Source organism: Kryptolebias marmoratus, linkage group LG14 (genome assembly GCF_001649575.2).
Source record: "Kryptolebias marmoratus isolate JLee-2015 linkage group LG14, ASM164957v2, whole genome shotgun sequence".
Classification (NCBI taxonomy): domain Eukaryota; kingdom Metazoa; phylum Chordata; class Actinopteri; order Cyprinodontiformes; family Rivulidae; genus Kryptolebias; species Kryptolebias marmoratus.
The window spans coordinates 24,197,658-24,217,873 of record NC_051443.1 but is presented as its reverse complement, the minus strand read 5'-3'; the positions used below and the strand labels follow the sequence as shown (position 1 = coordinate 24,217,873).

The 20,216-nt window shown below is 41.9% G+C and overlaps 1 protein-coding gene across 4 annotated transcripts in view; it reads left to right on the top strand.

Moving 5' to 3' along the window:
* si:ch211-196i2.1 (collagen alpha-1(I) chain) overlaps positions 1 to 20,216 on the top strand; it is an 81,043-nt gene that overhangs the window by 34,253 nt on the left and 26,574 nt on the right. For 3 of the 4 annotated variants that reach the window (XR_005234056.1, XM_017425492.3, XM_025007894.2), the window contains 23 exons: positions 5,323 to 5,958; positions 8,045 to 8,089; positions 8,176 to 8,295; positions 9,820 to 9,858; positions 10,005 to 10,058; positions 10,138 to 10,191; positions 11,668 to 11,775; positions 11,864 to 11,917; positions 12,872 to 12,925; positions 13,401 to 13,445; positions 14,002 to 14,055; positions 14,298 to 14,342; positions 14,422 to 14,475; positions 14,898 to 14,942; positions 15,039 to 15,092; positions 15,184 to 15,228; positions 15,424 to 15,477; positions 16,596 to 16,640; positions 16,729 to 16,782; positions 17,044 to 17,151; positions 17,268 to 17,321; positions 19,632 to 19,685; positions 19,790 to 19,834. Coding sequence is in view for 3 of the 4 variants with exons in the window: in XM_017425492.3 (XP_017280981.1) it covers positions 5,323 to 5,958; positions 8,045 to 8,089; positions 8,176 to 8,295; positions 9,820 to 9,858; positions 10,005 to 10,058; positions 10,138 to 10,191; positions 11,668 to 11,775; positions 11,864 to 11,917; positions 12,872 to 12,925; positions 13,401 to 13,445; positions 14,002 to 14,055; positions 14,298 to 14,342; positions 14,422 to 14,475; positions 14,898 to 14,942; positions 15,039 to 15,092; positions 15,184 to 15,228; positions 15,424 to 15,477; positions 16,596 to 16,640; positions 16,729 to 16,782; positions 17,044 to 17,151; positions 17,268 to 17,321; positions 19,632 to 19,685; positions 19,790 to 19,834 (1,920 nt within the window). In the remaining variant the exon portion in view is untranslated. The remainder of the gene's footprint in view (positions 1 to 5,322; positions 5,959 to 8,044; positions 8,090 to 8,175; positions 8,296 to 9,819; positions 9,859 to 10,004; positions 10,059 to 10,137; positions 10,192 to 11,667; positions 11,776 to 11,863; positions 11,918 to 12,871; positions 12,926 to 13,400; positions 13,446 to 14,001; positions 14,056 to 14,297; positions 14,343 to 14,421; positions 14,476 to 14,897; positions 14,943 to 15,038; positions 15,093 to 15,183; positions 15,229 to 15,423; positions 15,478 to 16,595; positions 16,641 to 16,728; positions 16,783 to 17,043; positions 17,152 to 17,267; positions 17,322 to 19,631; positions 19,686 to 19,789; positions 19,835 to 20,216) is intronic. The other variant, XM_037979605.1, reaches the window with a different exon arrangement.

The following is a 20,216-nucleotide window of genomic DNA, read 5'->3' as shown; positions in this document are numbered from 1 at the left end:
AAAATTAAACGAAATAAACATTTGAAATATATGAGTTTGTATGTAATGTATGAATATAATATACAAGTTTCACTTTTTAAATGGAATTACTGAAATCAATCTACTTTTTCATGATATTCTAATTTTATGACCAGCACCTGTATATTATGGAAACTGTTATTTCATAGATGCTATATGTGCATTTTTTTTTCAAATCTGCAAGCTGCAAACTCTGAAAAGCTCTGTGTCACCAGGTGAGATTTTGTTGGTTTTCATTCCAAATTGATTGAAGTTTCTTTAGCAAAGCATGAGGTTTTGCATCCCAAATGTAAGAATATATTTTTAACAATAGATTATAAAATAGATTGGGTATATGGGTTTTTTAAACCCCATATAAAGTTAGTCAAGTAAATGTAACTGAGGAAATGTAACTAGTTACTGAGCAATTCTAAGAGTTGCATATTTTTTTTATTCTTCTTTCCCTATTTGGGTGGATTTCAACCCATTTTGGTACATAGTGCCACCTACTGTACAAGAATGACCGGGTGTCGTGACATGTCAATCATCTGGGGGGCACTTGGGGGGGGGGCAATCAGATGTCAGCCCCCCCGGCCTCCCCTCTAGCTCCGCCCCTGCAGTACGTGAGGTTCGTTATCGCCCAAAACATCTCATGAGCCGCTGCACGGATCTTTAAGGAAACTTCTCAGGAACGAATAACTGGACGTCCGCCCTTTTGGATCTGCTCCAAATGAAGCGGCTGCTGCAGCTAAACATCGTTAACAATCGTCCGTTAACTTAACTGACGCCGAGCTGAAGTCCGGCGTGGTCGTAGCTCGGAGTCGTCCTCAACGCGTGGTCTGAGCGCTAACAGGTCGCGCCGATCGTTCTCAAGGTCCGACTTTAGATTACATGCATTCCTTCGAGGTGACATTAGGCCTTCTTTATCCTTCTCTGGAGCTCGGGTTCGAAAAGTTTTCAGCTTCTGACCCACGACAACGCCTCCACCCTAACTGCTATGATGCTCGTTTTGTTAGTTATTATTGTTGCATTTATATTTTGCAGCAATTATGTCAAAAATATGACCTTAACAGTGATTATTTGTTCATGTTTTATGACCCACACCGGGGTCCCGAGGTTAACTTTTGGGTAACTGATCGCTTGTTTGTTTCTGCGTCTTTTTGCTCTTCTCGAGGCGTTCCTTCCTGTTGCGCCGAGTCGATTGTTGTCGCGGACTCCGCCATCCAAAACCCTCTCCCCGTGGTTTGCAAGACTCGGCGGGTCTGAGTGCTTCTGCATACCTGAGTCTCGGAGATTTATGGAGCTTTGCCATTTGATCGACCTTTTGTCGGAGCATTGTCTGTGTGTGTGTGTGTGTGTGTGTGGGGATGAGCTCACTCCAGCCTGCAGCTCCTTCGTCAGTCTGTACCGACGGCCGTATGAGTGATGAATCTACAGTGAGCCTCCCGAGGAGACGCGGTAACCATTAATCCACAGCCCAGGTGTTCCCTGTCAGCACCTGCCCTGTTTACTGTCCTCCACACATAATTTAGTAAAAGACCCAACAGGAGTTATTTATTTTAAATCCTCTCTAAATGGAGAGCTCGTAAACGCCTCGTGGAGCCGATCTGCTCAGTAGGTTCACGTCCACCTGTCAGCCGAGCAGCAGATCTGCCGGGAATAAATCAGTTTGAAGTGATGGATTAAAACAGCCGAGTCCCCGCGGGATGGGCTTTTACTTTGAAAAATGACATCAGAGGTGCCGTCAAGGATGTAAAACATGCTAAGGTTTATAAATCCACTGGAATAAATGTCATACTTATCATTTTCTGCCTTTCGCGTGGTTTAAACGTCAATATTTGTACCCAGTCTTTTGTCCCCAAATGTGTTTACCTCAAAGAGTTCAAAACTTATTAAGCTTTTAATTTGAATTTGTCTGTGAACAATCATCAGACTAAAAAGTCATGACAGAAAACATTATTTGTTCATTTTTGTTGCTTTGATAAGGAGTTTGAAAACATCTTAAGGTGGCTTTGAACAGTTAACATCTTACCTGCTGCAGATGTCTCCTTAATTTGGAGAAATATTTAAATCATGACAGGATTGACGAGCTTTGATGTTCAAGTTTTCAGAGGTCTGGTCAGAATTAAACTCTGTTCTCCAAAAGGAGGTTGTTCAAAGAAGCAGATAAGATACTAATTTCTCATAACCTTTCCACAGAAAGATCTGTCTGTCCGTCTGTTTGTTTGTCCATCTGTCTGTCTGTCGGTCTGTCTGTCTCTCTGTCTGTCTGTCTGTCTGTCTGTCTGTCTGTCTGTCTCTGTCTGTCTCTGTCTGTCTGTCTGTCTCTCGGTCTGTCTGTCTGTCTCTCTCTGTCCGTCTGTCTCTGTCTGTCTGTCTGTCTGTCTGTCCATCTGTCCATCTCTCTGTCCGTCTCTCTGTCTGTCTGTCTGTCTGTCCGTCTGTCTCCATCTGTCTGTCTCTTTGTCCGTCTGTCTGTCTGTCCGTCTGTCCGTCTCTCTCTCTGTCTGTCTGTCTGTCTGTCTGTTTGTCTGTCTCTCTGTCTCTGTCTGTCTGTCTGTTTGTCTGTCTCTCTGTCTCTGTCTGTCTGTCTCTGTCTGTCTGTCTGTCTCTCTGTCTGTTTGTTTGTCTCTGTGTGTCTCTCTGTCAAATGTCAAACATGTATACAGGAACGAGGGGTTAGATTCTGGTGGCGATACGATCAAAGGTCAAAGATGAGCTTGTGCTCTAACTCTGCAGCTGGACACCTCTTAGGCCAAGGCTGATCACCATTGATTTCAAGGTGGCGGGGTGAAAGGTCAAGGTCTGAGATGACCTTGCGCTCTAACTATGGAACCACGAAACGAGAAAATTAAACCTCAGCTGGACGCCTCAGGGGTCAAAGACGATGGCTGTTGATTTCAAGGTTCGTGGAGTCAAAGGTCACAGGTCACAGGTGACCCTTTTATTAAAAACCTCGTCTCTGCTCCTACATGTGACCCTTTAGTTTCCGGTTGCGTCCGTTAGTTTGTCTGTCTGATCAGGAAAATATTGACAAATAGATTTGGATGAAATGTTGGTGTTAAATTCTGGTTCTGATCCAGATCATGATCCGGATCGGACTGTCTTTTAGCTCTCTGAGTGCTTTTAGTCCTTTTGGGTTTTGTTTTGTTTTTTTTTTTTCCCCCAAATGAAGTGAATTATATCTGTTTAAAAATGACCCGGAGCTGAAAGACCTAAAATAGAAAATATGGTGTGCATGATGTCAGAGGGGCTTTTACCGTCTGAGCTACGATAAGCTGCAAGCGTCAACATGTCCCGATTCAGTGTTTACATTTCCCCGTCTTCTCATGGCCTCTGGAACCGCAGGCGGGAGTCTTCGTATCCTAACAATGCTTCAGCGCGAAAGGTCGAAGCTTTTGGCTTCAATCTGCAGCTGAACAAATCGTAGCGAAGTATTAAATTGGTTCGGTCTGTTTCCCGTTTCTTACACGAACAGAAGGTTTTCAGTGACGTGTGTGTTCGTGGAGCCAATGAGCCCCGTCTGTAAAACAAACATTTTACAGTCCTGCTTTCTGACCCATTTTGTTTGCCAACATTTACGTGATTTTATTTATTTATTTGGCTATATTTAGCTGAAATAGTCTGAGTCTGAGATTACGTTTTAGACTTTTCACAATGCAAACACCGTGAACGAATTAAAGGGCCAGTGGAGTTTGAAGGGACGCGAGATGTCACGTTCGAGTTGGTGTTGCAGACGACTCTCAGCTACTGCCACCAAACTTTAGCTTAATATCTGTAAAAGTGACTGAGTTACAGTCATCTCTGCGTTGGCTAATGACTTAGAAGACACTAAAATGGTTAGAAATAACTCAGATTCGGTGTAGCTAAAGGCTGCTCATCTTGTTGGTGAAAAAATGTATTTCTCACACCAAAATGATAGACAGGGACTCGTTTCTCATTTCAGCCAATACACGGGGGATTTATTGACACAACTCAAATTTTTATCTTTTCGCTAGCCTTGCCGCACTTTCAGCTTCTAGCTGTGGTTTTGCTTCGTTTAATTTTTAGCCGGTCTTCGTTCTGTTAGAATCTGAGTTTTGGAATTATGTTTTGTCTTCATGTTTCAGTTATAGTTTATTGTTTGTGTTTTGTCTCTTCCCTGTGCCTCAGCCAACATTCACTTTTCCTCAGTCACTCTCTCTCTCTTCCCCATTCTCACCCATCTACCCCTGCCTCTAGCTCCTTAATCATCTCACCTGTGCCCACTTCCACTAATCACCCTCTGCCTTTAAAAACCCGGTCACTTCTCTCACTAGCTGCTGGTTCATTGTCATTCTTTGCCTCCCTGATGTGCCATCCTTCCGTTTGCTCGTGCCTTCTCGTCTCCCAGTGGTTTCTCTTGTCACTCAGGTCTGTTCAGGTTTAGTTTAGTTAGTTAATGTTTTTTTGAATTTAGTTTAGATTTTGCTGCCACGTCAGCCTTTGTTTTGGGTTTGCCTCTTATTTCAAAATAAATTTAGTTTTTTACCAACATGAGTCTGCGCTCAGGGTTCGCCTCCTTCACCCCAGTTCATGACACGGTCCTTTTAGCTCTTAGCTACTGCCTGCTTCTTTCAGCTTTAGCAGCTCGGTTTTAGCTTCCACAGAATATTTCAGCAAATCTTTCTCAGCGCCTAAAAACCTGGACGGAAGTTTTCTTGCCAGCCTGTCGTTTTGGTTTTTGCAGCTTTCTGAGCGTTTGTTGTTTTTCGGCTGCCGTCAACAACTCATCATCTTCAGAAATACCCCAGAAATCCCAAAGAATCTTTGAGATTTGGGCTTATTTATACAGACAAAATACATTGGTGTGTATTGCATGTTTCTGACCAATTGCATAACTCCTACGACACTTAAAGGAAACCAGCCTGGACAGCCGGGTCAACTCGACCCGGACCTAACACACTCCACCCCGGACCTACACCCTGTTTTCACACATTATTCTGAGAAGTTCTTGGCAAGAACAACTTAACAATTCCTCCACAATCTTTGATGAAAACTTTGGTGTTACCTGTTGGTCTGTGTTCACCTGCTGCAGGTGACAAAGCCGGGGGTTTTAGAAAAGAATGGTGTCTTGCTAACCTATATGTAGATGTTGCTTCTCTGGTATTTTTAATCTGGTTTTGGTTTGCCTGGTTGTAGCATTTGGGATGTTTCTGTCAGCGTTTTGAGTCCAAATAAGAAGTGATTCCACACCACATGCGGCGATTATCATCAGACCACAATACAAACCAGAAAACTGCTGTCAGTGGCGGAGAAACAGGCTCAGAGTCCTAATTCTTGTTTTGTTTTGTTTTTTCTTGACAGGATGAGTTCCTGCGTCCAGGGGGCTCCAGAGGGGACGGGACAATCCTGTCCAGACCGGACCGAAAAGGCTCGGTCGGTCGCGGAGACGTCTTCGTGATCGACGAGGACATGGACTTGTTGGATCCCGTCTTCCAACATGGCGGACAAGTGAACCCTCAGTGGAAACCTTCCAGAAACGGGCTTGAGGGAAGCCAGAAGGGCAAACCTGACGTTTTGTCTAAAAGAGTGGACGAGAACGTCACGACAGAGAAGAAGACCGATTCTAGGACTTCCTCCCTCTTCCCCCAAAAACCCTCAGATGACATCATCGACTTGGACGTTGGAGGTTCCCCGAAGAAGCCCTCGCCGGGGTTTCTTCCGCTTCCCAAGATCCCCTCAAGTCCCAGAACGTCCACAGAGTCCAACAAGCTAAGAGAAGACTTGGACTCAGAGACCAGGACCATTTCACCGGCACCCCGTTGGACCACTTTGGATCGTAGAACCACAAAGGGAGGCAGAGACGTTCAACCGGACAGAGGACGTCCTTGGGTTGTAACCACCGTGTCCAGAGACGGAGACCTGGTTCTGGGCTCAGATGGGAAAACGTACAGGGTCCAGAGAGGTCCACCTGGCAGAATGGGCCCTCCAGGACCGGATGTAAGTCCGCTTCGGTGACTTTTTCTTTTATTTGATGCACATGTTTTGACGTTAGGTTTCTACGGCCTCTCCCTCTGACTGGCTCGCCAATATGTTGGGAATTCATTTAATTAGTAAAAAAAAAAAAGGACTTAAAGATTTACAGCTGGGAGATTTAATTTGAACAATTATTTAAATTTCATGTGGTTTGGAAAGTCTTGGAGTCTGGATCTGTGTCCCCCTGAGAGCAGCGACAATGAATCCTGTCTGACTCACCAGTTAGCCGGTTAGCGGCTAACGGCTAATGGTGTCGCTGAGTTGGACTGAACCAACTCAGAGCTGGGGTAGGGGTGTAAACTTTATTATTAGTTAGTAGCTGGACAGAAAAATTAGCATCAATAAACACTACATGTCTTACTGCCGGGAACGATGATCAGATTTCTTAATTAACCAAATAATCTTAATTACTATTATTAACCTTTTTTTTATACATTTTTTTTGCAGTCTTACCACTTCTACATACTTTACTTTAGCTGTTCGTACATCAAAACTTCTAGCTCATTCAGTGACTTTTGATTTTTTGTAACTTTTAGACTTTTATACTCGTTTAATTTAATTATATTTATAAATATTTCCCTACTAGAATTACATCGAGATCTCTTTCAAGTCTGCTTCAGCGTTACAACTTTTAGCTGCCTTTTTTGAACTTCCAATTAGCCTTTAGCTGCTGGTATCGTTTGCTATTTAGTTTATAGTTGGACTTTTGTTACTTTTAGCTTCTAGCTGACTTGCTGCTTTTATTTAGTCTTTTATCTTTTTGCTAGAATTGTCGTACTTTTAGCTTCTCGCTGTGGTTTTGCTTCGTTTAATTTTTAGCTGCTGTTCGGTCCTTTTAGCTCTCAGCTGGTGCCTGCTTCTTTCAGCTTTAGCAGCTCGGTTTTAGCTTCCACGGAATATTTCAGCAGATCTTTTCTCAGCGCCTAAAAACCTGGACGGATGTTTTCTGCCGTTTTTTGTTTCTGAGCGGTTGTTGTTCTTTGGCTGACCTCTGTGGTTCTACGTTCCTTCGATGCTGTCACGTGAGAACATCGAGGAACCTGTTAGAACATCGTTGATCTGTTTAGAGGAGTAAAACCTGGTGGGTTCGGCTCTTGGTTGGACGGAACTAGCAGCAGACTGCACATCTGGCTGCGAATATCTGGAGTCCCGCAGAAACACGGGGGATAAAGTTCCCCCTGTTGGTTTCTCTTCCCTCGTTTTGTGTTAGATCTGAAGCTTTTCGCGTTATTTAACTCAGCCACAGCAAATATTCTATTTTTGAGCTTAAAACATTTAAAACTTGACAGATTTGAGGGTTTTCTGTGATGCTGATTTCTATTTTTTTGTCTGATATGTTTGAATTAGCTCTCTTAGCTACAAACGCTAAATTTTATCTCAATATCTGAGTTGCAGCCGTACTAAAGTTGATTAAAAACAATTAAATATTTCATGCAATCTGTTATTGTTCAGAGTATATGTTGGGAATGAGTCACATCAAATTTTACTTTGTCTGTAAAACTGACAAAGTTGTAGCCATTGTTGTGTTTGCTGTGGCAGCCATCTTGAATCGGGCTGATATCCGCAGAAATTGGCTGATTTATCGTTCATTCATTTAATCGGCCTACTTCTGCTTAAAACAAGTTTCCAAATTCACCAAAACCTTTTTTTTTATCATTTTGGTGAAGTTGTGAATCCATACAGAAGCAGTAAAAGTTGTAAAAAATAAAAAGAAAGCCCTTTAAAACTACAACTTTCTGCATCGATTATTTGATCTATAAACAAAATCATGACTGAACTGAACTGCTGTTACAAAGCAAAAAGAATATTAAATAATTTGTTTTTCTGTTTTATTTAAATCCTTCATGAAGCAACAAATGGAAAGATTCAAATCTTGAATCAACAACTATTGTTCAATATAACCCATCATGATTTTACAGCCTTACTGCTTGTTAATGTTGTGAAAAATAAGATTTTCTTTGTGTGTTAAGATTTGTCGATGAAATATACCTTTAATTAGTCAATAATATTCTGTCATTTTGAGACTGATTTGAAGTTGCTGTCTCTGCAGGGCTGTCCTGGTGATTCCGGTCCTCCTGGATTTAAAGGAGATCAGGTAACAGAAACCCATTTCCCCATTCAAATATAGATTTTATCCTCCCAGTTGTTACAGATTTACGGCTTCCGTTTTGTCGTCCTCAGGGTGTGATGGGCCCCGAAGGGAGACGAGGACAAACGGGGGAGCCGGGACCTCCGGGACCCCCGGGTTTGCCGTCGTTTTACTTGTTTAGGAACACCGCCGAGGAATGGGCCGCTTTCCAGGTGGGTTTCCTAATCTGAGCTGTAAACGGTGTCCTGCAGGCTGCTGTCAAAATAAAAGCACGAGAAACTCCAAAACTGAAAAGAAAATAACACATAAAGCAAATAAAACAGACGTTATTAGATGTCAGAAAGTGTTTCAACGCAGATGAATTATGTACCTATTTGACTTGCCATACAGAGGCAAATAAATGACCTATTTGGCTTGCCGTACATCCATCGCTGTTGTCAAAGCTTTTCACCCGGCGGGTCTTCAGTCTCACCTAAACGAATCCTTCTTGCTTTGTTTAGACGAAGAGAGCTTTAGATATTACATTTCTCTGCTTCCTGTCGGTCACGGCAGACGGCGAAGCAGCGACAGCGTCGTCTGATCGACCTCGCGTGCTTCTGATGCGTTAAACCTAAAGTTTCGGTCTGAACTTCCGTCCCGTTTAACTGCCTTTGTTGTCTGCTTTCATAAAAACGCAGTAAACTGATTTAATTAGTGGCTCAAATATTTATTTTCACCTTGGAGACTTTCTCATCATGTTCCCTTAAATATTAAACTGTACAAACCTCCGATCCTCAGGGCAGATAGCTTACTTTTCACGCCTCCTTTTAGCCTTTAAGTTGTAATTTATGTAAGAAGAAACTTTCCTCCGAGTTAGCCATGCTAGCTGGAGGCTTCCTGTCTTCAAAGATGACAGAAATAAGTCTTCAGCCCTGCAGGTCTTGATATTGGGTGGAAGTTGAAGAGTCTTCCTCACATTTACGTTCACTCTGAAAGAGACCATTTTTGTGTACCGTATTTTCCGGACCTGAATATTAGCCCCACAAGCTAAAATTAGGGGAAAATCCTCATGTTCCTACATTAGCCGCACCGGACTAAAAGCTGCAGGTGCTTTAATGTTTAATTCCCATATGTAAGAGAACATAAACAAAGAGGATTGTCAGGAAAGAGATGGCTGTTTGAGAACACATCCTTTTTATTAACATTTTGAAAAACAAGTTACCCGTACATATTTGCGTAACTTTTTACATATATGTGCGAGTACCGTTAATTAAAAGTACGAAACATGTACTGTGCTGTTTAAACGAGCAACAAATGTTCTGTATGACAACCAGAAAAATATAATCGGCCTACCTTTTGGACTAAGGTGCAGGAACACGGCTTCAACAAGAAGAAAAGTCGGTCATTCATCGCCATCTTTGTCTTCTTCCTGCGCACCAAAATCACCAAAGCGTTAATTCGTACGGCACTACTTTGTCTGGCGGACGGACATGTGACCAACACGTCACTCTTCTCCCCCTGTGACTGTGTGTCTGATCACATGTCCTTCCGCCAGGCAAAGTAGTGCCGTATGAATGCGGAACAAACCAAAACGAATCCTCTTACGATATCACGGAAATCATGAAAAATCCAGAGAAAAGCCGCGCCGGACTATAAGCCGCAGGGTTCAAAGCTTGGACAAAAAGTAGCGGCTTATAGTCCGGAAATTACGGTAGTTTTATGCCTAAAATTTAAACTTTTTTTTTTTATTTCTTTAGCAAACGGGTTTCTACCAGTTCCTCTCAGCCGGATGGCCTGTAAGTACGCTGTGACATTTAACGTCCCTTTTTCTTCGCTTGGACGCAGTTTTTTTTTTTTTTTTTTTTTTTTTTTTTTTTTTTTTGTTGTTTTTGTTTTAGCTCCTGTGAACTTTGAGGCTCGTCTCTTTTTTGTGAGCTTGCAGACTAAGGAAGGACCTGCAGGACCACCTGGAGAGATGGGCGGGCCTGGCGCACAGGTCAGGCGTGAGCGCCGTTTAAAGTTTCAAACCGGAGACGGACGCGGGCGCGTTCATTTTTTATGATCTTGTCTCTCAGGGGCCACCTGGAGAGCCCGGCGAACGAGGCCGACCAGGGATGCCAGGAGAAATGGTACGTTTAATCATTATTAAACATTTAAGTGAATAAAAGTAGCGTTCCGTAAAGGATGGAATAATGCCTGTTGCCTCACGCTACCTGTCAGCGCGCTGTGTGATAATTATGAGCTAAATGACAGCTGCGACAGCGAGGGGACTCATTCAGAGGATCTCAGAAATGGTCGAGCTCATTGGTGGGGTTAAGGCAGTCTGTCGTGGCGAAGAAGGAACCGAGCTGGAAGGCGAAACTCCTGATTTATTGGTCCATCTGTGCTCCAACCCTCACCTGCGATCATCTCAAATGGATCATGAGATCCAGGATGCAAGCAGCTGAAATGAGCTTCCTCAGCTTTAGAGATTGTAAAACCCAAATATGGACAAGACATCTCTTTGTTTGGACACCTGGTTAAAATTACACCTGGAAAATAAACTGGACATGACTCATATGCACGTTTCCTGTAGATCAGGGGTCTCCAATCCTGGTCCTCCAGTTCCATTATCCTGCATGTTTTCCTTGCTTCTCTGCTCCAACACACCTGGTTCAGAGGTTAAATCACCTCTTCATGTTCTGCAGAAGCCTGTTAATGACACTGATTCAGATTAGGTGTGTTGGAGCAGAGGAACAAGTAAAACATGCAGGATGGTGGCCCTCCAGGACCAGGATTGGAGACCACTGCTGTAGATGATCGAACTTTCCTGGACTGTAGCAGACTTTTGGCTCTCCACTCTTTCTGGGAGCAACAATCGAACGAGGAGCGCCGTCATCTGTAGAATCGCTGCTCCTCCTCAACTCAGTGGAGGGACTCTGGATCCTCTCTGGTCTGGGAACATCTCAGATCCTCCAGGAGGAGCTGGAGAAGGAGGTCTGGGTGTCCCTCCTGGACCTGTCTCGATGACCCGACCGCAGAGAAGTGTTCGGATGAAAAAACAGACACCTCTGACCCCCTGACCACCAATGGATCTTGGTTGGTTTCTCCAATACTGAGCTCTGATGATTGGCTGCTGGATGGTGGATTCACTCTGGATCATGTTTTATTTTAAAGAAGAAGCCCACGTTGCCTTCAGTTGGTGAAGAAAAAGCTGCAGGATGGATTATTGGAAGAAAACCAAAGAAGTGGAGCACAGCTGGACAATGGTGTCCAGTCCTGGTCCTGGAGGGCCGCCATCCTGCAGGTTTTAGATGTTCCTCTGCTCTTTAGCGGATCTCCAGGTTCTGCAGAAGCCTGTTAATCACTCAATCATTTAAATCAGATGAGGAAGCTGAGAAACATCTAAAACCTGCAGAATGGTGCCCTCCTGGACCAGGACTGGACACCACTGCCTCGAGACAACGATGTTCCCCGACGCCCTTTTTCAGAATGGTTCGGGAATGTTTTCACGATTGGACACCTTCAGACGTTTCACCTGAAGCAGTTTTGGTTTCCCAACCGGAGGCCTGCAAAAAAACAGCAGATTTTAGGTTTTATTGTTACTGATGTGTGTTGTCCCACAGGGGGATCCGGGCCCCAGAGGTCCCCCAGGACGAGCTGGGACCCCGGGGAGAGACGGCACAGACGGAGAGGACGGTCAGCCTGGGTCGCCTGGTCTTCCTGGAACGCATGTGAGCTTTTTCTTTATTAAACAGCTCAAAGAACATGCATGCAAAATATTAAAAAAGTCATTTTTTGTGTCTGTAAACTTCTCCTCAGGGCATGTGGGGGTACAGAGGGGAGCGAGGGCCCAAAGGAGAGAAAGGTGATGAGGTAAGTATAAAGCAACACAACTACGATGTTTAAAATAAGACAAGGAGACTTTTACGTGTTTGATTTATTGTTAAATTATACATAGATGCAGCCAAAAGCAGATAAATATTACATCCACAATCTTGTCATCTTTCAGTCTGGGTTTGCAGATTTCTATTCTGACTAACGCTGCTTATTTATGGGAAATTTATTACAAAAAGTTGTTTTAAAACACGAACAGCTCACCTTGTTAGCTAAACAATCTGTAAATCAATGTTAATAAAAAGAACATCTTATCAAATTAATAATAATTAAAAATAGTTCGTAGTTTAGTGTCAGTATCAATCCTTAAATCGTAACAGATTTACTCTGAGCTGAAAAACTGAACGTTGAAGCCTTTTTTGTTGCTCAACAGTAAAATAAAGTTCATATATAATCCTAAACAACCACTAGATGTTAAAGTAAGAGGTGAGTTTTTTAATGCGGACATGTAATCTTACGTCTTTTAAACCCCCCTGACAACTCGTTTCTTAATCAACAATGATTCTCATTATTTTTATTAAGAGAAAACGTCTAAATGTAATTTAACGAGGCAGTTAAATCTCACAAATGTGCAACTTTTTAGGAGTTTTAGGCAATCCAGAGCTGATTAAACTGAGATTTATACTGAAAAAATGTGAATTAATTAACTCAAATTTCAAATAAGTGACGATATGGAGCCCCAAGGTGGTGATAAGACAAATTAGTCATTACAGAAAAGGTGAATATCAGTTTTAAAGACCTGCAACCTGCAAATATGTTTATCATGCAGCATTTAAACGTGAAAAACATTCTGTAACCCGTTAATTTGGGCACAAATTATGATATAATGCTCCGAAGAGATTTGCTGTTTTCTTTGATAAGGTCCTTAAAGCAAAGAAAAGGGTTAATATTAATCTTAAAAGTTGTCTTTTTTTTTTTTTTTTACTTCCTCAGGGTCTCATTGGCTTCCGGGGTCCAAGAGGGGAAACTGGTGAACCTGGTGAGAAGGTAGTCTTTCATACATTTATTTTTCTTTCGTGTTAACATTGTTTTGTTTTTTTCTCGTTGATAGCGTATTAGCTCTTTGTGGCCTTCTATTCTAAAGTGCAAAGTTGACCAAAATCTTTGCAGGATCTCATGTGAGGTCATGAGTAAGTCCCTCAAATGTTAATGTTGTTTAAGATAGGAGGGCTCAGTAAGATTGAGGCATGCTGGGAGCTCCTGTTATTCATGAATGGTGATCAAAGAAAAGGGAAAATTATGAGTAAACAGCAGAGTATCAGTTTATAACTTACAGGATTTGGTTACAGAATATTCAGCCACACAACCGACAGCCTCTTCAGCAGGTGGTCATAATGTTTTGGCTGTTTAGTGTATTATGATGATGATGTAAATGACTTAAAAAAATAAAAACAGGAAATAACTTGTTTTCTTACCACAGATATTTTTGCAATAGTTGTGTTCCTTTGTTTTTTTCTTTTAGGGCCCAACTGGTTTACCTGGTCCACCTGGTCTTTTTGGACCACCAGTGAGTGGTTTTTGTGCCGTTTAATTTATTTATTTAATTGTTTGTTTGTTTGTTTGTAATTGATGTTATGATGAGCAGTCAGGTAACGAAATGAGCAGCAATCTGAGTGATCTCAGTTTTGGAATCGGGGTAAATTATCATGGAGGACTTAGGCTAACAGTTGTTCATAGTCAAGCTAACAGTTGTTCATAGTCAAGCTAACAGTTGTTCATAGTCAAGCTAACAGCGGCTAACCTCACAGTTGCTAAGCTAAAAGCTGCTCATAGTTAAGCTAATAGCAGCTCAGAGTCAAGTTAACAGCTGCTCATTGACAAACTAACAACGGCTCATAGTTAAGCTAACAGCTGATAACCTCACAGTTGCTAAGCTAAAAGCTTCTTATAGTTAAGCTAACAGCAGCTCAGAGTCAAGCTAACAGCTGCTAACCTAACAGTTGCTAAGCTAACAGCTGTTCAAAGTCAAGCTAACAACTGCTCACAGTTAAGATAACAGCTTCTAACCTAAAAGTTGCTAAGCTAACAGCTACTCGTGTTGTCATCTTTAATCTTCTTTGTAGGGGCCCCAGGGGATCCGAGGTGGCTCCGGGTTAGAGGGACCTATTGGACCTGATGTGAGTAAGAAACATCGAGGCACAGGACATTTCCAAAAATCTATTCAAACCAAAGTTGCACTGAAAATGATCTTACCGAGACAGCATCTAAATATCAATAATCCTTTAGTGCAAATCAAAAAGGCTTTAATATTTATGGTAAGATAAAATTATGCCATTAAGATAAATTCTTTATTTACTATTTGAGAGTCTGAACTAATAAAAAATTAAGAAGTTGACTTTTGTCTCTTTCCTGTAACCAGGGAGAAAATGGACTCGACGGCCCCCCTGGTCCTCCAGGACTGCCGGTAAGGTGGACATTTTTGTCTCAAATGTTGTGTTTTGTGTACTATAAAGTGTATGTTCATATGTTCACATGTGTTACAGGGAGCACCAGGTGTGACTGGACAAGTTGGCGCTAAAGGAGTTAATGGCTCCAGGGTACTATTACAACTCAAGTATTTATCATATTTAAATTATATGTGATAAAAAGACCAATCTTGTACGTAATTGTTATTTGTTTCCTCCCGTTCTTAAATAAAAACCAAACAATTGCACAAAACCTACAACTAGAAATAATTTTGACCGTTTTAAAGAATTTAGGGTGGATTTAAAAGCTTTTAAATCCTTGTTTTGTGATTATATTAGGAAAATGCATGCCCTCAGTTAGTTATGGTGTACCTCAAGGCTGTATGTCTGGCCCAGTTCCTTTCATATACACATACAAAGAAAAGAAGTCTAGATCGGTGGTGTCCAATCCTGGTCCTGGAGGGCCACCGTCCTGCATGTTTTAGATGTTTCTCTGCTCTTCAGCAGGTCCTCAAGTGTTTCAAACCAGTTTGTTTTTCACCTCCTTGTTTCAGGGGGACATGGGACCAGCTGGCAGCGTTGGCCCCCACGGTCCTCGGGTATAAACTTTGTTTATGTCTGAGCCACGGGTATTATACGGAGTCGGTGTTTGACATGAAATGTGTTGACTTTATCTTTTTATTTTTTTCAACTAGGGGCCTCCAGGTTTAGAGGGACAGATGGGACCTCCAGGACAAAGAGGGCCCCAGGTGAGTACAGTTTCAATCAAGGGTTGCTGCTTCGATTACGTTGCTGTCGGTGAAAGGCGGGAAGTTAAATCTGGTCTGTGCATCTGAACAGGGACATTCAGGACTGCTGGGAGCTCCTGGACCTAAAGGAGATTCTGTAAGTTGACAAATATGTTTTGAATTTCGTTGTTTTTTTTTAAACATTAGCGTAATAACGACACGTTACTCTATTATGCCTTCATTTGTTGTTTAAACATGAGCTTACTGTGCCCAAGTCCACAACAGCAACAAAATAGAAGCATATAAAGCAGAGAATATTTCTAATTTCTTTTTATTTTCTGTTTGATACCAGGGGGCGGTGGGACCCATGGGAGCTCGAGGGGATCCGGGCTTTGAGGGACCCATGGTGAGTTTCGTTTTAACATCTCTCCAAAATAAAATTCTCTTTATTTATAATAATCTAAAGCAGGGGTGTCAAACCCAGTGACGCAAGGCGGCCAAAATTAAAAATCTGATCCTAGCCAAGGGCCAATCACGATCAATATTTATTAAAAATTGCATAAATTAATTAGTTTTAGATGTTTTATGTCAAATCGTTCATATAGAAATATCAATGACCTTTTCCCAGTTACAGATTATACAGAATTTAGAGCAAACAGACTTTAATGAACACAGACAAATAGATCAAACTTCAAAAAGCTCATCATTAGCTGTCATTTCTTACGCCTCACTCAGCTTTTAACTTAATTTTTTAACATTAAAACAGACAAAAACCTGATCATACAGAAATTAAAACTATATATTGTTGGCTTCTAAGTCACTGTCAAGAGAAAACTTCACTAATTAGGCTCAGTTGTTTTAAGCAAAATAAGAATCAAGACTAGAGGGCCGGACCTGATGAAATCTAAATGTTATCTTGGGGTCCGGATGAAATGTTACAGAGGGCGGGATCTGGCCCGCGGGCCTTGAGTTTGACACGTGGGATCTAAAGCCTCGAGTCACCCTTTAGACGTTCCTCCCAGGCAGCCAGATGTTCCTGTAATCTTTTAAAGCCATCTGGATCGACAGTTCTTCAGGCTTTCTGAAGGTCTCTCAAAGTTTTTGGGCTGCTTTTTCACTCAGGTTCAGCAGAAACGCCTGACCGGGTTTTTTTTCAAAGAAACCATTTCAAATTTCACATTTAGTCACTTTGTTGCCAGCAGCTCGTCACAAATACACGATTTGTTCTCGTTAGATTCAGCTGAATCTTTGAAAATCAGCAAATGCAACATTTCTGCTCCAGTTAATTTATTCAAAATGAGATAACCTGATGGAGAACGGTCTGAAGCAAAGCAGCGCCATCTGCTGGTTTCACTGACAGTCACTGTTAGTTTTGATGAGCTGTAGTTATAAAATTCAAGTTAATCTCATAATAATCAGGTAAAATGAGTAGCTTTAATGTTAGATTATATTTTAGTAGTCCGTAAATTGGTTTAGAGTTCATTTCAAGACTCGCGACTCGTTTATTTCTGTTCATGTTTGCAGGGTGGACCAGGGACACGGGGTCATGTCGGTTTTCCAGGAGTCGCCGTACGCTTTCATTTTGATTTACGGACATTTCTGCTCTAAAATCTGGTCGCTTTAACCTTACATCTAATTTTCTTTTTTCTTCTAACAGGGCAACAGAGGACCTGATGGGGACAAGGGGCATTCGGGATCTAAAGGAGACAAAGTACGAACCTGTTGTTTTTTTTAAATAAACTTTTTACTGTTGAGAATATATCGTTGAGAACATGTAAGATGATTTTAAAAATGTGCTTTCTTTTTGCCCGAGAAGACACCGCTCTTGTTTGTGTTACGTGACAGTGGTCATAATGTTCTGGCTGATCTGTGTTTGTTTAAAAAGGCCCCTCAGACGTGAATGAATCCTGTAATGGGCATTTTCTTCTTTTGGTAGAAAGGATAATCTATATTTTATGTTTTTGTCTGTCAGGGTTTTCAGGGGGCAGCAGGCATTCGGGGTCCCCAGGGGGAGGGGGGCCCCATCGGGTCCACGGGTTTCCCAGGAGCCAGTGGCCCCCCTGGTTCCAGAGGAGCTGAGGTGAAGTTTATTAAACCTGGATTAAATGTTTTTATGTAGCGGATCAATGTGAGTTAAAACAAAGGTTTTTGTTGAGAAACGAGACAACGAGACTTATTTTATACTTCCTGATGCAGGGCTCGGATGGTGAGGCGGGCCCGCAGGGAAAAGAGGGCAGCCTGGGGTCAAAGGTCAGTATGGATTTGAGTTTTTTTTAAAGATAAACTTTATATTTTGTTCCAGACTTCAGATTTAAACATCAAGGTGCCAAAGCTGATGTGTCTTTTTTTTTTTTTTTTTTTTTTTTTTCTTGTCGTCAAACATGTCAAGGTGGAAAAAAATCAAATTAAAAAAAAATTATTCAAAATTAGAGCCGTTTGACACGACTGGAGCCGGAATTTTCTGTTCCTGATTAATCAGTTAATAAGAAGAAATGGAAAAACTGGAGATAAAAAAGAACTGTATGAACCAGAGGAAAAAATTAGATGTGGAACAATCAGCAGTGATTCAACTAGAATTTGGTAAAAAAAATTATTTTTGTGAGCTCCTAAAAGAAACCAAAAACAGCTGGAATCCAGGACCTGATTTGGATTTGCAGTAAAAATTTTATTACAAGTTTTACAATAATTTGGCAAACAGTAGACAAGATGAGCTTTGAAGTGACACCAATTTATAGAGGGAGTAATTGCAATATTTTTGCAAATTTATGTCGATTAAGAGAAACATTTATATTCATTGTGGGGAAAACTGTACAATCTTGGCTCAGTAACTTCAGGATAACATAAAATTGTATTTTGGGACATAAACGTGCCCAGAAAGTGAATTGACTTTGAATGTTTGCCCTCGATACGTCATGGGATAATTTTTTATCCATGCACAAAAACAAATCAAAAACCCCTAAAACTATTTCACCTGAAATTTCCTGACAAGTTCCACTTTGAGTCCAGCCATACATCCAGGCTTTAAATGCCTTCAGGCCTTTTCTTTTTGATTTTCCCAGAGTAGAAACTTATCAGGAAACTCTCTGGTCCAATCCCAGCTTGTTCCTGTTTAGGTTTCTGCGGAGCGAGGACCCCATGTTCAAAGACTAGCATGGATATCCTACTGAAACGTGGCGTACGCTTAAATAAATAAATAAAAAAACAAAAAAACATGTAGAGGCAGAAAGATCCAGATGTATGAAACAGTGCAAACCCATTTTCTTTGTACAAAAACATGTCTACACAGTGTTGAAGATGCTCATAAATGAGGTAGAGGAGCATAGAAGCACGCTGTTCTCTGGCGTTAGCGCCGAGCGCAAGAGCAGGGACGGTGCGTGAGAAGGTCTCGGTGCTGCCAAGTGAGGCTACGGGGCGTCAAACTTTACGCTTGTTTCTCAGGGGGCTTAGTAGAATGCTCTAACAATGTAGTTAAACTGGTAAAAAAGAACAGGAAGTAACTCACTTGAATCGCTGACTATCCTGTGGCATTAGCGCCGAGTGCAAGAGGAGGGACAGTGTGTGAGAAGCTGTCAAGTGAGGCTGAGATATTTGAAATTTTATGCTTGTGTTTAATGATGGAACTGCTGTGAACACACACAGGGGCTTGTTAGAAGGCTCTGAAAATGTAGTTTAACTAGCGGCATTAGTGCCGAGCGCAAGAGCTCTCAATGCTGTCAAGTGAAGCTGAGGTGTTTCAAACTTTACACGTGTTTAACGACAACTGCTGTAAAAACAGAGACACTCAGGAGCTTAATAGAATGCTCTAATAATGTAGTTTAACTACTAAAAAACAGGAAGTAATTTGCTTAAACTACAGACTATCCTCTGGCATTAGCGCTGCGCGCAAGAGGAGGAAGTCACTCACTCGAACCACTAGTTATGAAGCCATGAAGACAGGATGGTCAGCAGGAGAATTATTATAAATACAAGACCAGCTATTAGTCTGTTCCCAACCATGTTGTTCATCAGAATGAACGAATCTTGTGTTGAAGCAGGCCACCTGTTCTCGATACATCTGATGTTTTGCGTTGAAAAGGCCGAATGCCATGTTTTTGTGCCTTCGTGCCGTTTGCACTTGAGGCCCCTGGTGCCAACAGTTATTAGGCAAGAGGTGGGGGACATATAGAGACAAAAAAGACAGACAACCATTCACACTCACACCTAATGAGAATTTAGAGGAACCAGTTAACCCAACGAGCAAATATTAGTTCTTTATTGCTCATATTCTTGTTCTTAAAGTCCGTCCAGAACATTGTGATTTTGCTAATTGAAATCTGAAAGCTGTGGAAATGCGCGCTGATTATCTTTATGCTGTGTCGTTTCCTCACCCACACGCTGATTCTTAAATCCAGTGGCAACGCGAGGTTTGACACGTGAACATGTAGCGACCCTGATACGACGTGTGTTTTAGCGGTTTAGTGTCCTGCCCGGGGGGGAGGTCGTCACACAGATGAAGATAATTAACATAAATCGAGTTAAAGTTGATAATCAGGCTCAGCCGCTTCTGTTCTGTCCTTGAAGGGGAACAGAGGACAAGATGGACGGACGGGCAAACCTGGACCCAGAGGCAACAAGGTTAAACACACGCAGGAAACGTGCACTAACGCAGTTTGTTCCTTTTAAGCTGTGAGTAATGTTTGTCTGTGACCTTTTCTTTGCTTCTTAACGTTTTTTTCCAGGGTTTGACGGGACTGACGGGTCACTCTGGTCAACCAGGCCCACCGGTGAGCTCCAAGTCTTTACCTCCACAGAAAACCGAGGAAAATACTGAATGTTGATTTAAATATTAAAGCCCTAAAGTCCCCCCAACCCTTAATGTCTGAATTTACACCTTTAATCAGACCCTCCAGGATTTCGCGATGTTGCGATCGCAACTATTAACGCAAAATCAAGCAAACCCCGCAAAATCGCAACTTTCCCGCAACTTTAACCCAATATTTATTGTTTCTGAAACGATTCGCCACCGTTTCTGCGGTCTAGTCTCTTCTTTGTGGGTTTGTGTAGCGTGGAATACAAAATAACCCCAAATAACTCAGGAAGAAGACACGTGACGTCACTTCCTGTTAACATCAGAACGCCGGGAGCGTGCAGGAGCAGCGACTGAAG